Raw genomic sequence first — 16,175 nt, 5'->3', positions numbered from 1 at the left:
CCCAACATTTGGTAATCCAACAATTCCAATCTTCAGGGATGTTCCAAACCTTCCAATCAGAGGCGGCTGCTTGGGTGCCTCACCGCCCTTCTTCGGAGGCATCTGAAACAGCAAAAACCACCGTAAATATTTCTGTTAATATAGTGACACTTACCCGTTTCCAACCGCCTCTGACGCACCTTCTTCGGGGCCATGGCCGCATATTAACCCCAGTACATTTTCAGCCAGCAAGTTAGAAAGCCACTGCTTGCACCATTATTTTTCCAAGACTCCCAGGTAGACTGGTTGTACCACCGACACAGATCACCGATATCCACACAAGCCAACCTAGCCCACTCGGTCTTAAAAATAGAACACGCAAGTGAATGCCGTGCCAGATGAAACCAATGGCAAATGCTGACCCCACCGCTTTCTATATTTACACACATTGAGGAATCACGTAATTATAACCGGCACAGTAACGACCAAAACATGGACTTCAATTCTGACAGCAGGCACGTCACCTTTTACATTTCTATGAAATACCATTAAATACCCTGCTCAGAGTTATTTCATGTTACTTCTCTTTCCAGTTCAAACCCCATGTGGCATTACTGACACACGTTTGTATGAGGCCCGTCTTAACGTTAAACATACGGTCCGCCGGCAAGCGGCTGTGGGATTCTGTTCACGACAAGCGCTCCAAAAACAGAGGCATGTACTTTTAAACACATTTCCAAAAACACAAAGTGTGCAAATTCACCTCGAAATCTAGTTTGCTCCGGGGTTACACGCGAAACTGAAACACGGTGCCACAGTACACACGGCACTTGCTTTGCAGAGAGCAAGGGGAAAGGGGGAAGCCCGTCACACACACCGGAACATCCTCATTGCACAGCTCCCCATTGGGCCAAACTCCGGTAGCGCAGGAGGGTATGCGACTGCGTACTGCCTGCCAGACAGAGCGCTGTAAATCCCACAGGAAGCTTTCTCACGGAAAATACTGTGTGTAACCCCAAGTTAAATCGTTCAGATAACGTGGGGGGAGCGGTGTCACCGATTCGTGTATGTTTAGAAGAAGTATGTGTTATTTTACCTACATTTTCTGTGATGTATGTGAAGATCAAACTTCATGCAAACACTACACACAACGTCAGGGGAAAGGACACTAGAACTTTTGGATAGTACCAGAAACTATTTTAATATCCGTACCCAGGTTGTCGAGTTCCTGTGTCAGAAAAGGATGGCATAAGTCAGATACCTACCACCATCTTCAGTTACTAGCCTGTCCGCGGGATTTGGCCTTTTTTTTTTTTCAAAAAAAGGTCTTCAGGCCTGTAGTAGTGTGTTTCAAACAATACGTCGATATTGCGAAATGCACGTGAAACCTCAAACCATTTTATAGACAGGAAATGTAAATGCTTTTAATGGCAATTAATAGAGATCCAAGGGCATGTGCGAAAATTACAAGAGAAATCCCTTCCTAATTGTGCTTGCAATTAACAGAACATTTCCTAAACTGGCTCAGAAATTTACAGTAAATGTTCATCCCCCATTATATATGAATTCATATTTCATCTACTGCAATGCATATGGAGGGCAACTATAAAAACTCTACTAACAACAACAGCAACTATTGTAGGAAAAATAAATCCATATAAGTTTTTGTTACTAATGGATGTCTGGGGAATGTTTTGTTTCATGCAGTTTTCATCACTATTGCCAGCTTCCACTGCATGTTGGTACTAGTCCACAAACAATTTGAAAAAGCTTACTTAATGGTGTTATTATTATTCAATGAGCTCAGCAAAATTTCCACCCACTATAGGCATGTACATACTCTTCTACAAGTGGAAACAACCAATTTAGAACTCACCATTAAATCATTTTTGTACTGTTCTTAGAATGTTGTCAGTAATGCCTGAAATATGAAATAATGCCAGCAGCCAAATCACCCTGCAACTCACACCTGGCAGCCGCACTGAAGCTCAGCAGGTGTTAGCCTGGCCAGTACCTGGATGGGAGACCTGGGATAAACTAAGGTTGTGGCTGGAAGAGATGTTAGGTGGGGTCAGTAGGGGGTGCTCACCCTGTGGTCTGTGCGGGTCTTAATGTCCAGGTATAGTGATGGGGTCACCATACTGTAAAATGTAAAATTGTGCTGTCCTTTGGCTGAGATGTAAAACCGAGGTCCTGACTTGCTGTGGTCATTAAAAATCCTGGGGCATTTCTCGAAAAGAGTAGTGGTGTTACCCCAGCGTCCTGGCCAAATTTCCCATTGGCCTTTACCAATCATGGCCTAATAATAATCCCCATCTATGAATTGACTTAGTCACTTTGTTCTCATTCCCACCAAAAGCTGATGTGGGGTGAGTGTTCTAGTGCACTATGGCTCCCGTTGCATCATCCAGGTGGGGGCTACACATTGGTGGTGGTGGAGGGGAGTCCTCATTACCTGTAAAGCGCTTTGAGTGGAGTGTCCAGAAAAGTGCTATATAAGTGTAAGCAATTATTATTATTGAAATCTGCTAATGATAAAGTAAACGTAAAAATAATAAAAAGTGTGGTTGTTTTCCTTCAGTAGTGACAGAAACATTCAAGGTGATTATTACAGGTTAAGATATCTATTTTTCACCCTGCATGCAAACATGAACATTAAATTAGTTGATTGGTTTAACACCTGTTATGTCCTCTATTTAAAAGTGCTGTTAAAGACATAGCTACATTGAAATGAGCAATAGCAGGCCTTCTATCACTTGCAAAGTCTAAGAGTTGTTTTCCCAAAGATTAAACAGATACATAACATAACAAAACATAACAAAGAAAGGAAAAATGTGTGGGAAGCAAATAGTTTCTTCCTGGTTTTACCATGCTAATGATGCCTTCCTGTCAGCACACCAGAGATGGAGAAAAATCTCTTTCCCATGCTCCAGCCAAACTGAACACTGGGTACGATCTCAGGCTGCAGTTTCATGGAATGGAGTCAACGTACCTCATTATATTGTAAGAGGGAAGGAAAATAATGAAGTCGCTTCATCTTGTTAGAAGTGACAGGCGTTGTCTTTTGGTTGGCTGAGGGTATGTTAAGTGTAACATCCCTACATGTGTACCAGATCGACATAAAACACAAAATGCTTGGAGGCTTGAAGGCTGAATACCACCAAGACTGGACCACAGATTTAAAACCAGAGTAAAGCTCAATAAAGACACTTTTAAGATGACAGACAGTGCATTTAAGCAAATATAAAGTCCTGTATACTGCAGCCATAATTTTTTCTTATATAATCTCATTAACCTCAAAAAGTCTGTAAACATTTCTTCTGTCTGTAATTACACTATGTAGTTTCCGAGGAATGATTTGGATTTACTTTAACTCGGAATATTATAAAGTAATGAGGCTTTGTATTTCCTTATCTTTGGATGGCATTAAAAAGAAACATTAACAAAGTTTACTTTCCAAAGGGAAGAAATACAAGCATAAATCGAGGCCTCTTTATATTAACTGTATGTAAACTGTACATAAACTGTAGCTTACATACATTTGGAGTTGAATTGTAAACTACCTTTTTGGCTTGTCAGATCTCTACAGAGCTAAACAATGGGTATATTAGAAACAGACTTTGTTGAGAGAAAGTGGCACCTTTGCTGTTCACATGGTGTTACCTATGGCCCTCATGCAGAAACAAATTCAGTAGGCTTTATTGAAATCATTAATAGACAAAAAACGATTTTACTTGGCATAATTGCCTGAACTCGTATTATATTTATAAATTGTAAGAAAGGGCAACCCACTATCACAGCTCAGTATATTTCAGCGTGGAGGGCAGACTATCCATTGCAAAATATATAATTGAGTTATCGACAATAAAAAACACATTTTTGCATATAATAATACAAACAGTAGCAAATGTTAATGTTGTAATAAACATGAATAAGGAAAAAATACCAGAGGAACTCAAAACCCATCCCACAAAACACATGTTGTCACACGCCCTAAATCCAATGAAAGACAATATATTCAAATCTTTATTAAAGGGGAAATATCCGTTTGAAAAACAATATGCGCACCTATGAACATATACGCTAAAGAGGTTCTTCTGAATTACAGAGACGTGACATTTTCTTTACACATTATTTTCATATGTAAATGAGGGTATAATTAACCCATTTCTTTAATGTATTCTGGATTTTAATCACCAGATTAAAGAATGAAACTTTAACCTTTCTTTTTTTAGAAATTATTATTGTACCACGAATCTCAAACAGTATACTGTCAACCTACTGTTACATTAAGTGCTGTGTATTAAAACGTCCGTGGATTTTGAGGCCTGTCTAGTCAGTACAGTATTTTAAAAAGGGATAAAAAAATAAAAATACTTAAACAATGTCTGTTTAGCTATAACAAGGTGATAGCTTTTAAAGGGCATCAATATGGACAAAATATTCAAGCAATGAATATTCAAGCTTTTCTAATTTCAGACATACATACACTGTATGTGACCCGTTTTCTCAAAAATAAGCTCTTCGAGGTCTGTTCTCAGTGTTATTTGTTATCGAAGATTTTGCACCTGAGAAAATTAAGTCTACTTATATAATCACTACAATCTCTTTAACATTAAAATATTCAGTCAAAAACTAAGAATTAAGGTAGTGAAAGAGATTGATGGTAATATCTACGAAGGCAAAATAATAAGGTAACAATATTTCCGTACTTCATATTTAAGTACTTAATATATGACTGTTCTAACATTTAAAAAAAAACGTTTTTGCCATTTCAAAACTAGGATCCACAAAGGCATATAGATCTGTCGTGGCACTGAACTTCTAATACTCAAAGTGCGACGTTCAAAGAGAGTAAATTAACTCAATGTAAAAAATTAAATATACAACATGTTATGAGCAGACTACACAATTACATATGGCAAGTTTGTTGTGGCTTTCAGGCCTGTGTTACAATATGTTACCACAATTCTAATTAATGGAGTCTAGCACTAGCAATTTTTTCATTACTAGGAAATGCAAATCGCTAAACTACTGTATTCTCTCGTACCTTTATAACCTAGTATTTTTAAAGTAATACAGAAGGGAACATATGGTCATTTTCTCAATTTTTGGATACATTTACACTTGCATGCAATCCGCAACTTCATGCTGCAATAGATCAGTAATAATGTGGCGTTATGTGAAATGTATTGCTCTACTTAGCCAGATTAATAGTTTACTATAACTATAATAGTTTCCAAGGCAAACATTTACCATTTGATTTCCGTACTGAATATATATCTCGACAGACAAAACATGCGAAATGGTCAAATTATGTATGTTAATAAAGACGATTGTCGGTTTGAGACTCAAAAGCTAAAAAATACAGTGCACTTAACAGTAAAATCTTGGTTTATATGCTGCGAACACATCGATCACTTCTGTAGAAGGTAATAAGGTTTGTTTCAAAAACTGAAATAACACATAGGATACCATGAGGAAATGCACTCAGAAGGCAAGAAAGAAAACAAGCATTCTCCAAATGCAAAATGACAAATGTGTAGCCTACATTTTTACGTTAAAGTTAGCATCCAGTATTTTGCACTTCTGCATCGCTACATTTAAGACAAAGGGGACAAAGCACTTACATGCATAATCACAGAGAAATAGTAAGCTACGTCCAAATTAATACTTGGTATTGTAATCTGCACAACATTTTGACTACACTAATTGAAAATATAACAAAACATGTTATTGTGTTCTGCATAAAATATTGAATACAAAGCGGAGCTAAACTCTGATCTAACATTTTTGAAGATAAAATAAGATATTTGAACACACCTTGCGACAAAGGTATTTCAGTACTACACCACCTTTTGGCTGCAGGTGAATAGCGAAGAATACAAAAGGCTGATATGTGAAGGGACGTTCACAGAAATAGTAATCATTTAAAAAAAGATAAGATCGTAGTGCGGTGATCAGTTCTGGCAGCTGACGCTATGTTGATAACAACTAGGTTATTTTAATCGGGGTACCCTTATGACTCCGTCCTGGAGCGAGAGACCGAGCCATCCATGTGCAGTCAACACAGAAGGGTTAAACCTGGTGAATTCATACTTTACCGAAAACCAGAAAAAAAAAATGGAAATAAGCGCATTACTACAGATTCCAGCTTCTTCCTCTCCACCGAAAAGATGAGTGCTAAGAGAGATATAGGTTGTTCTTGTAAATCTGATTAGGCACCCTGTCAGGTGAAAACGCACAATATGGAGAACACTGCTGTACACTAGCGCACTTCTTTTCATTAAATTAAAGTACAGATTTCCAGGGAAAAAAAAACATTTGAACGTAATTTACTGACCTGTTCCAACAACAGAAGATAAACGCTATTTTTATACGTTTGATACTTTACAATTTAAGGTTTATTCATATTTTTCATATGATTCACGATTTGATTTCTCTGTCGTGACATCTTGTTTATTTTATGCCCTCTGTTTAATTTAGTTGTCATATCATTATTTTAATTCCGTACTATTTTTTTTAAACTTCGATCAAAACAGGTTCTTCAAATAAACAGATTGCGCTCACGGGGCTTTTTAAGATTAGGCAGAAAAGATTAGGTGTTTAATTGTTTACAAATAAGGTTTTCACCTAAAGGCAAATGTTGAATTAATCCATTCGGCAACCAGTAGAGTATTCCTCTGATGTTTCTTAAATCTAGCACCCTGGGTCGTTTAACATACTGAAAACGAGACTATAATAATCTAGAAATTAAGGAAGTCGAAATGCCTTTGTATGAAGTATTATAATAAATAGGCCAGGATTAATCATTTATCTTTTGTTGTTTATCGCCGTGATGGATGCTCTTTCAGTCAGCTTCACTACAATAGATGCAGAACGTTTTGTTCCAACCAAATAAATCATTCGCATTGTTTAAGGTACATTGATCAATCTAATGGCTTGTAATGGGTTCCTAATTGCCACCAGAAAAAGGCACTCTCTCGTATTTGAACGTGAAGTGTTACGTCCTCACCTATATCTTTGCGTCCTGCGTGACTGTTCCTATCATATCTTTATTAGCAAATTAAATAAAACCCACGAATTAATAAGCAGTCTTGGTCATTTCAAACAAATGAAGAAACGATAGCTTCATAAATGTATATCTGACATTATTTTCCAGTAACTGTTTAATTCATAATACACATGAAGCTGAACATCGAGTTTAAACAACAGTGAGAAGAAGAAAAAAACTATATGACCTATTAAAATAGTTCGAGAGAGTGAGAGAAAAGTAGTTTGTATAACATTATCATAATCAGTACCAGATTATCAGAAAAATACTAAATCAGGAGCGTTTACTAAATTCTAGTATTTTTGTGGTCGCCACTTGTAGCAGATGTAAAGTAAATTCTGTGGAATTATATATAGAAATGGAAACGATCAAGAAATGATACAGGTGAAATAATTGACAACTTTAGTGTTCGATTATAATAACGCTTGCGACATATTCTCTGAGGTATGTTTTTAAATAATGTGAAAACTGAAAACATTAAAAAGCAAACAGGACCGATTTAGATATATCTTTATATAAAATTTAAAATCCAAACGGCAATTATCTTTTATTTTTCTAGTTTCAGACATAGAGATGTTCATTAAAATAGTCTTTTTTTCTGTGAAATGCATTTCAAAGCAGACTGAATAGCCAGTAGTATGTTGAATAATCTCAGAATAATCACTCTAATTAAAACCCCACACTCTGCTAGAACATTCATCTTCCTCTCTTTGACAAACGATCTCCTTTTAATTTGCAGGCTCTTTTAACCTTAGAAGAAATGCAAAGGTTTAAGATCATTTACCATGATACACTATGGCGCACATAGGTAAATATCTGATAATGCATTCGTGTATATACACCATATATGTAATGTGTAACATTAAATACACTTACATAGATTAAATTCCTGTAATAAAGGAAAACCTTACAATAATAGGTAATTGTAAATGTTGTAATGCTTTTCTTAAAATAAGTAGACTTGTAGTTATCTCACGTTTATCATGTTCGTGGGTTAAGAGGCATAACAATTACTAAAAGGCATGAGAGACTGAATAATGTGACTATGGAGATATTAAAATATTTCTGATGTAGTTATTAATGATCGCTTTAAGAATCTATCGAAGTGTGACTGTATATACAGATACATGGTTTTTTTTTTCACGAGGTCCTCTGCACTTTTGCATTTCAATCGAATTTGTTTATGCAGAATCGACATTTAATAGTGCTAATTGCTCTCCAGTCAAATTGCCATGATTGCAGAAATGAAGCAATTTTCTGAGCTCCGTGCCTGGGATTTGAAGAAATTGTTTTATATTCACCTCTCCATAGGTGGGGATTTAAGGCACTGAGCCTTTGCACAAATTGCACTTGGACTGACTGGCAGCATTCAGGCGCTATAATAGAGCATTATTTGGCCGTTTTGAATACTGTAATGTACAGCTTTCGCTGAAAGCCATTCTCCCGAAAATTGCTTTAACTTTTAAAAGGATGATGATTCACTCCAAACCGGGCCATTGTTACATTGTCATTACCCCTAAATGTTTTAACAGCCTGTGAAACACATTGGCATAATGCATTGATCTTTATAAAAAAAAAGTCTTAAGTGGAAAACACATAACCATTGATAGAATGCAGATGACTCTTGAAAGGCTTGCGCAGAATATTTGTTCAAAATTTCAATTAATCGTAACTCCTTCTTGTTTCACGCAGGCGATTCGGATCTCCTTCGCCAAAGATCTTAAAAAGGCGTTGGGCAAATATCTTTTTACGGGATTATTAAGTACGTCACAGACCAGGCTGATCCATACCTATATAGCAAGCAGCCCATGAACAAAATGAAGCGTGCGTGCAATTGAAATAATAAGGATCTAGATTATTCAGTCATTTATTGTAAACATGCCCAGCACACGGAGACACTGGAGTCGGGTTAAACCTATTTAACATTACACGTGCTGTCGCTTTACTTTTGTCTTTCACAAAAAATCGTTTCACTCCTCCCTCTCCTGCCTCTGGGCTGGTCAGAACACCTCACAGTCATTTCTATTTCTACATATATATCACACCTCTAAATCGCATAAATAACCTGGACCTTAAGTTAAATCACGGGAGAAAAAAAAAGGATTCACCTGTTGTGAGTGATCCTGTAGTGCTCGTGGGATTGACACGCGTCTTCTGTTTTTCTTCCGACGAATTATCCAGCGCCGACGAGAAATCCGTATGACCGAGATTACTGGCCCCGTAGGTAAGACCCAGTTTGTTTCATGCTTGAGGTAGAGTTCAGGTTGGTAATTCAATTTGCGATTCACTGATGGGAACTGGGCGCGTGTGCAATTTCTTTATAAAGAACCGCTTAGCGTGCTACAATCCATGGAATCGGTCCAACTGGCACGCTTTGAAGGCGCAGAGTTTTTACAAAAATGCCCGAATTAAAATGTCGTCTTCGATTATGGACACAATTGTGTGGATGCACGAGCGAAAATAATTGTGTATAGCCTTTTAGACATGCCCCCAGTTCAACACGATCAGTGTTTTAAAAGTCAACTGCTAATAAAAGAAGTTTGAGCAAGTAAACTCTCTCCCTGCTCGCCAAAGGAAAATTACGTCATAGAGTAGAATCTAGAAGCTACCACATTGAAACGTAGTGCATATCTCAACATTGTCATTTTCCCCCTAAACGCTGTACGGTATATGTCCTGTTAATCTGTAGTCAAGCACGTCAAACACTCTTAAATATCCGAACAGACTTGCAGAAACATTGCAGGTTTGACATTTCTTTTTAAAAAATAGACCGAGACACTATGTGCAGTCTGTGCACATAAAGCTTAATTCTCAAACAGCAATGGTAAATTATTACCTACATACGTACAAACATAAATAGGCTCTCTAAATCTACAGTCGGAAACGAAATGAGAAAATATGTCTCTCCAAGCGCTACAGATTCCAAATACTTCAGCATAGCACGGCTTACCCATTTAGAGAAACGGTGTCTATTGAAATATATCGAAGTGAAATCTATGATGGGCCAATACATATGTGTATAAAAGAAACGTATAAAAATACAATGGTCTGGGCGCTAAGGAGAAAGCTCCGTGCAACAGTTATTGATTGACGTGGAGCTGTGCTACTTCTGTCATTTCTGAATCTCTTATTGGCCGAGCTGTACTCCTGGCGGCGCATTGCAGCGCTTAGATTGGCTGGGTGCTCTGGCCAGCTGTACTTCAAAGCACGCGCTCTCTACAACTAGGTAGAGTAAGGAGCTCGGAGCCAAGAGTGTAGTTAGTCACTTGTGTAAGTTGAGTAAAACGTCGTGGAAGTCTGATCAAACTCTGTCATATAGCGCAGTTGCCTCTTGTAGCTCTTAATTCAGAGTAACGCAGGCCCTGGCTATGGCTACGTCTATACTTGGGGTAAGTCACAAAAAGAACTGTTTTCGCTTTTGCTTATTTCCAGTTTTTTTAAAAAAAATATATATTTCACTTACTTTGCACGGAAGACAACTGATGCGTTCATGCAAACCTTTTCTTTGTTTTGGAACATCTCACCGATGGTAAAGATTTCCTATAGACATTGTATTTCTTTTTCTGTCTGTTAACGCGGTTCTCTGGCTTTTCTGCCGAACAAGACTGATTTATTCATGTTGACTTCCGACATCGAGATTCTTTTCCATTACTTTAGATGTTAGAAGATCATTTCAATTTTTGAATAGTAGAACGTATTTAAAGCACAGTTAAGGTTTTCACCATCAGAAAATAATGCAGCATAGTTATAGAATAAAATAGAATTTTCTTTATTATTATTATTATTATTATTATTATTATTATTATTATTATTATTATTATTATAACAACTTATACTAAGACTGAAACAGAACTGCCTGTGTGTGTTGCGATTTGCTAAAGATTAGTATATTTTAGTTGCTTATGAGATTTTACATGCTAATCGATTTTCGCGCTGAACACCGCACGCACCTGCGAACACAAAGGAACATCTTTTGAGAAATTCGTCCCCAGATCCAGCCCGTGTGAGAGATTCGCGTAACCATTTCAAACTTTCCCTTTGCCAGGAAGAACCACGATTTGGAACTACGCCTTTAGCCATGCTCGCTGCAACCTGCAACAAGATTGGTAACACGAGTCCTCTGACCACTCTGCCTGATTCAAGCGCTTTCGCAAAGGGCGGATTTCATCCCTGGAAGAGGTCTTCCTCGAGCTGCAACTTGGGATCCAGCCTCTCTGGGTTCGCCGTAGCGACCAGCAGGGGATCCACGGGACTAACTACAAGTACCGGCACAGGCAACAGCGCATTCTGCTTGGCGTCCACCTCCCCGACCTCTTCGGCGTTTACTACCGAGTACAGCAGCCTCTTCTCGAACTCGGCCGGCGTCTCGTCGCAAGAGCCGGGACAGTCCGCTTTCATCTCGAAAGTTCACACCTCGGCAGAAACGCTGTACCCCCGGGTAGGCATGGCCCATCCGTACGAGTCCTGGTACAAATCGGGCTTCCATTCGACCATCTCCGGCGAGGTCGCCAACGGCGCTTCCTCCTGGTGGGATGTTCACACCAACCCCAGTTCGTGGCTGGAGGTTCAGAACCCGGCGAGCACTCTTCAGACCTCTTTACACTCGGGCAGCCCCCAAGCCACCCTGCACTCCCAGCTAAGCGGGTACAACCCCGACTTCTCCACGTTGACGCACTCCGCCTTCAGCTCCACCGGGATAAGCCCCACAGCGTCTCACCTCCTGTCCACCAGCCAGCACCTGTTGACACAGGAAGGTTTCAAAACCGTGATTCCCTCCTACACGGACTCCACCACAGCCAATGCCATGATTTCGGGAGCCAGCACGGGCATAGGGGGCTCGGCCAGGTCTGCCAGGAGGTACTCGGGCAGGGCAACGTGCGACTGTCCCAACTGCCAAGAGGCGGAAAGGCTGGGTCCAGCTGGAGCCAGCCTCAGAAGGAAGGGTCTTCACAGCTGCCACATACCCGGGTGCGGCAAAGTATACGGCAAAACGTCCCACCTCAAAGCCCACCTGAGATGGCACACCGGAGAGAGGCCGTTTGTCTGCAACTGGCTTTTTTGTGGGAAAAGATTCACGCGGTCCGATGAACTGCAGAGGCACCTCCGCACTCACACGGGCGAGAAGCGGTTCGCCTGCCCGGTGTGCAACAAACGCTTCATGAGAAGTGACCACCTTAGCAAGCATATAAAAACCCACAACGGCGGCGGAGGAGGCAAAAAGGGAAGCGACAGTGACACCGACACCAGTAACCTGGAAACTCCCAGATCCGAGTCACCGGAACTCATTCTGGAGGGGGTGAACTCTGGCAGAGTGCCGGGCAAAGACTCCACTCCACAGAACAACGAGTCGTAAACACGCCGAGAAAGCGGAATCCGGATTTAACCTGACATTCTGAAAAAGTAATTCGTTCTCACCTAACACGACACCTTTTATTTAAAAAGAATTAAAAAAAACGGGTCTGGAAGTTGCGAAACAAGTAGTCCTCTCAACACAAGGCGGTCGATAAGAAGATTTCTTTTTTTAAAAAAATAATAAAAACGAATAGTTTTTATATATATATAATGAAAGCGACTTCGCACTTCGCAGTAATCCGAACGTTTTTAAAACTTTTACGGATGCCGAACATCTCATGAGATAAAACGCAAAACACAATTGTGTAAGAATAGACTTTTCGTCTTTCAGACATTTTCAAGACAAGCTGTGTTGTAAAGAGCTTAAACGAATGACTTTTTTTTGTATGGATCATTGCACAAAAGGTGAGCAAAAATGATGAACTTGGTGGGACTATCAGTGTGTAACGTTGACATTCACTGTACAGATAACGATATTAATAAGGAAACATGTTATTTTTTCTTGTAAATGTTAATTATAATAGTTTTGTCCGTGGTTGGGGTCCTGAAATTCAGGGAATTTCCTTTACTTTCGATGCACTTTGTGGATATCAGTATGTATGTAAACGGCTATTTAAATGAGTTAATCATTTCTTTACTTCGAGTAATTGAGCCTCTCATATTTTAAAGAGATTATAAACATTTACTTGTATAAAATTTCTCAAGTATAAGCTTTTCATTTTCTTATCATTAAAGGGATCTAATCATCACGTCTAGAGCTTTTGGTATTTTATTAAAACTAATTTGTGGTTATATACAGTATACTGTCTAGATGTGGTGTTTTTCAAACACCTCTTTTTGGAAGAGGCGCAAAAAACATTTTTCATTTTGGTTACTTGAACACTTTAGTTGCATGACAGTACGTTTTGTTTTGCAATATTGAAAATGCAAACAGAGACGCGGAAATGGGAAATCTGGCAAAACAGCAGTTAGACACTTACAAAATCAATCATATCACACACATGCGGCTGCTAAAAAGCTCATACAAGCGCACGGATTGACGTTTAGCTTTTTCCTCTGTGGAATATATCAGTAGTTAATACCCCGGAACAGACATTTCATGCCTAAATGAAAATCTTGTTAAATGTTATTAATTTTGACTTAGAGCACACAGCAGCCTCTTGTGTCTTGTATTCCCTATTAGGGATTCATGTCTTATCAAATATCTAATTAATCTGCTAGACATCATTTGTTCTGCCCAACTTTATCTGAGCTTGTCCGAAGGGAAAACCGCGATGACAAAGCTCCCTTGAATATCTATTTTAATTGTCCAAATTAACTGCTGCCATTTGCATGTCAAACGCAGAAATGGCAATCCAAGAATAAACGTGAAGCGGTTTAAAGCCAAAAAAAAAAAAAACCCGCAACACTTGATTTGATGTTATGGGAAGGCAACTGTTCCATTTCTTTTGAAAAGAAAAAAGATATATGCAAATGGTGAATTTGAAATGCTTATGTCGCTGCGCAGTCAAATGGTGCTTGCATGTTATTTGAATATCAGTAGCTCCGCATTGAAAAGGTTCAAGGATGCTCTCTGACTTCTTTGTGATTACCCAGTGCAGCGTCCGATTCTAAAGAAAAAATCCAAGGAATAATTAGAGTCTGAGCCCAGGCCTGGGAACACGTTAGGGACAGGAATCTCATTTAGAAAATCTCTTTCAAAACGGCACTGTTAAATTGACCAGAAGGCAATTATTTAGACGAAAATTATTTTCATTTCCCTTTGTGTTCTGACGGCCGGCTTTATTGCTAAGATAAGGAAAACCTGTATACGACAAGTCATCACCAATAATTATACTGCCATTCTCTAGGCTTCAGATGTGTGTCGATCTGAACAAATTTAAGTTTCTTAAATGTTAAAAAGGTTTGTATACAACATTATTAAAACGTATTATGATTGATCAGCTCGATTTAGTAAACAAAACGCTTAAATGGCGTTCTACGCCGGCCTTAGGAACAGCTGTTAAATTCTGCACATATCAAAAATGCAAATGTATATCGGAAATATACAAGAATTCTCCAACTCACATTTTCAAAAATGCGTCGTTTAATAGCTTTTAGAAAAGGATGGTGATATCTTTAACGATATCTGTCGATAAAGGAAAAAAAGTTAATTGAACGACATAAGTGAAACACACTTAGCAATTATATGGTGCCATTAAGTTTTACAAACGGGGACTGAATTCGACATGATCTAAGTGAGGTGAAATCTTTGGGAGAAGAGTCGCCTGGGGTTGCGGACAGTGACTGTTGTCAGTTATTGCTTTTGTTAAGTTTCTCTGGAATGCGCTCTTGCTGGGTGTTGGGCAGAAGTCGGTTTTGTTTTCAAGCAACAATGAAAAAGAGATCAAAGGGAAGAGTCCGGGTCCTGTCTGACAGGGCGCAAGGTTACACTACCCCAGCTCAGTGATCAAGGAGCTAGCGAGGATGTCTTCGCCTTCCCCGGGTCAGAAAATGTCCATCACGTCACACTCTTCCAGGGAAAGTTGAAAACGCTTCACATTTGTCTCTAGTTGTAGCTGGTTGTATTGGGAACCTTAAGTGACAATGTATGAAATGATGGAAAGAACAAATGGCTCAATCGAAAAAAAATACTGAATGTTATTGGAAAAGATACAGTTGCCATGCTATGTGATTTTCAAGTATACATGAGATACAATACAAATGCATTCATGAAAATGATCACACTAATAGCGGACTTTATGGCATATAACAAAAGAACACCTATTTTAAAAAATGACAGGTTAACGCAAGATTGTATGTAAGTACTGAACGGTTTATGTGGCAAAAACATACATATGTAAAGAACAGAACTTTTTGTGAAATCGGTTCAACATTATAAATTAAAAGCAATTATCAATTTACTTTTTGTAGTATCCGTATCACAACTAATAAAGCTCCTTGACGTTGCATGCCTTCCGTTTCTATAATTTTCGAAAAAAAATGTTTATGATTATGATTCTGTTTGCGCGACGACACGTTAGTTTTCATTTTTTCTCGAGGCAAAAATGCATTTTCAACATATTAGCGACACCTACAGGTATAATGAGGCCATTGACCTATCTCTTCTGAATCGATTTTTTAAACGTTCTCAAATTACTCACAACAAAGAAAAATTGTGCTTGTTTCATCGGAAGATACTCCATTTAAATTGACAAATATTTTACAGTTATGGAATGACGGTATTATTTACAAGTATACATTGTGTATGTTTAGTTTTGGATCACATCAATGGGAAAAAATAAACCGCAAAATTAACTTCTTTTCATTTACATATTTCCTAAAAATAATGTATTTTGGTTCTCGCCATCGTCTTCGGTAACGATTACAAATATGAATTAAAAAAGGCTCTTGGGTTCTGATATTCCGAACTCTGGACCACATTCATTGTGAACTAGTGTTTTATATTGCGATAGAGACGCCTGTTTTTATGACACCTGGAAAACCTGTTCAACACGTTTTTAGAGTACGCATACAGTTTAATTTTTGAGAAAGTTGGGCATTTTCGCCACAAAAATGCACACATGCTTCCAAATAGACAGCGTCGTCAAGGAGAAAACCAATTGGAGCTTGAAGCTAACCTTTTAGCACAAACCGGGTTACCTGAGTGTTGTAATTACAGTAATTATGTACATCAGAATTACATACTAATTACATTAACATCAAATCATTCTTAATCGAAATCTAATGAGCTAGAGAGGAAGAATTAATCAATGACAACATAAATACAAGACCTAATAAATATTAATTT

At 38.5% G+C, this 16,175-nt stretch overlaps 2 protein-coding genes across 5 annotated transcripts in view; one reads left to right on the top strand and one right to left on the bottom strand.

The window, feature by feature from the left end:
- The window catches only part of ola1 (Obg-like ATPase 1), a 52,761-nt gene extending 51,875 nt beyond the window's left edge, over positions 1-886 (bottom strand). Inside the window, exons 1-2 of one of the 3 annotated variants that reach the window (XM_088605266.1) lie at positions 743-886; positions 2-102 (exon numbers count right to left, since the gene is read on the bottom strand). In XM_088605266.1, coding sequence (XP_088461392.1) covers positions 2-102 — 101 coding nt within the window. In that variant the 5' untranslated portion in view covers positions 743-886. Of the gene's footprint in view, position 1; positions 103-179; positions 336-742 lie in introns of those variants that run through there. The other 2 variants (XM_088605264.1, XM_088605265.1) reach the window with 2 other exon arrangements.
- An 8,223-nt stretch (positions 887-9,109) lies between these two features.
- On the top strand, positions 9,110-13,134 carry sp9 (sp9 transcription factor). 2 transcript variants are annotated; one of them, XM_088605263.1, is made up of 2 exons: positions 9,110-9,257; positions 11,079-13,134. In XM_088605263.1, the coding sequence occupies exon 2, from the start codon at positions 11,112-11,114 to the stop codon at positions 12,384-12,386; it is 1,275 nt and encodes a 424-aa protein (XP_088461389.1). In that variant the 5' UTR covers positions 9,110-9,257; positions 11,079-11,111; the 3' UTR covers positions 12,387-13,134. The 2 variants fall into 2 exon arrangements, with proteins under 2 accessions (XP_088461389.1, XP_088461388.1); XM_088605262.1 differs by lacking the exon at positions 9,110-9,257 and adding an exon at positions 10,251-10,422.
- Positions 13,135-16,175: the final 3,041 nt, after the last annotated feature.

The sequence above is a fragment of the Lepisosteus platostomus genome, chromosome 14 (genome assembly GCF_059453375.1).
Source record: "Lepisosteus platostomus isolate fLepPlt1 chromosome 14, fLepPlt1.hap1, whole genome shotgun sequence".
NCBI classification, from domain to species: domain Eukaryota; kingdom Metazoa; phylum Chordata; class Actinopteri; order Semionotiformes; family Lepisosteidae; genus Lepisosteus; species Lepisosteus platostomus.
This window is presented reverse-complemented; position numbering and strand designations above follow the sequence as displayed.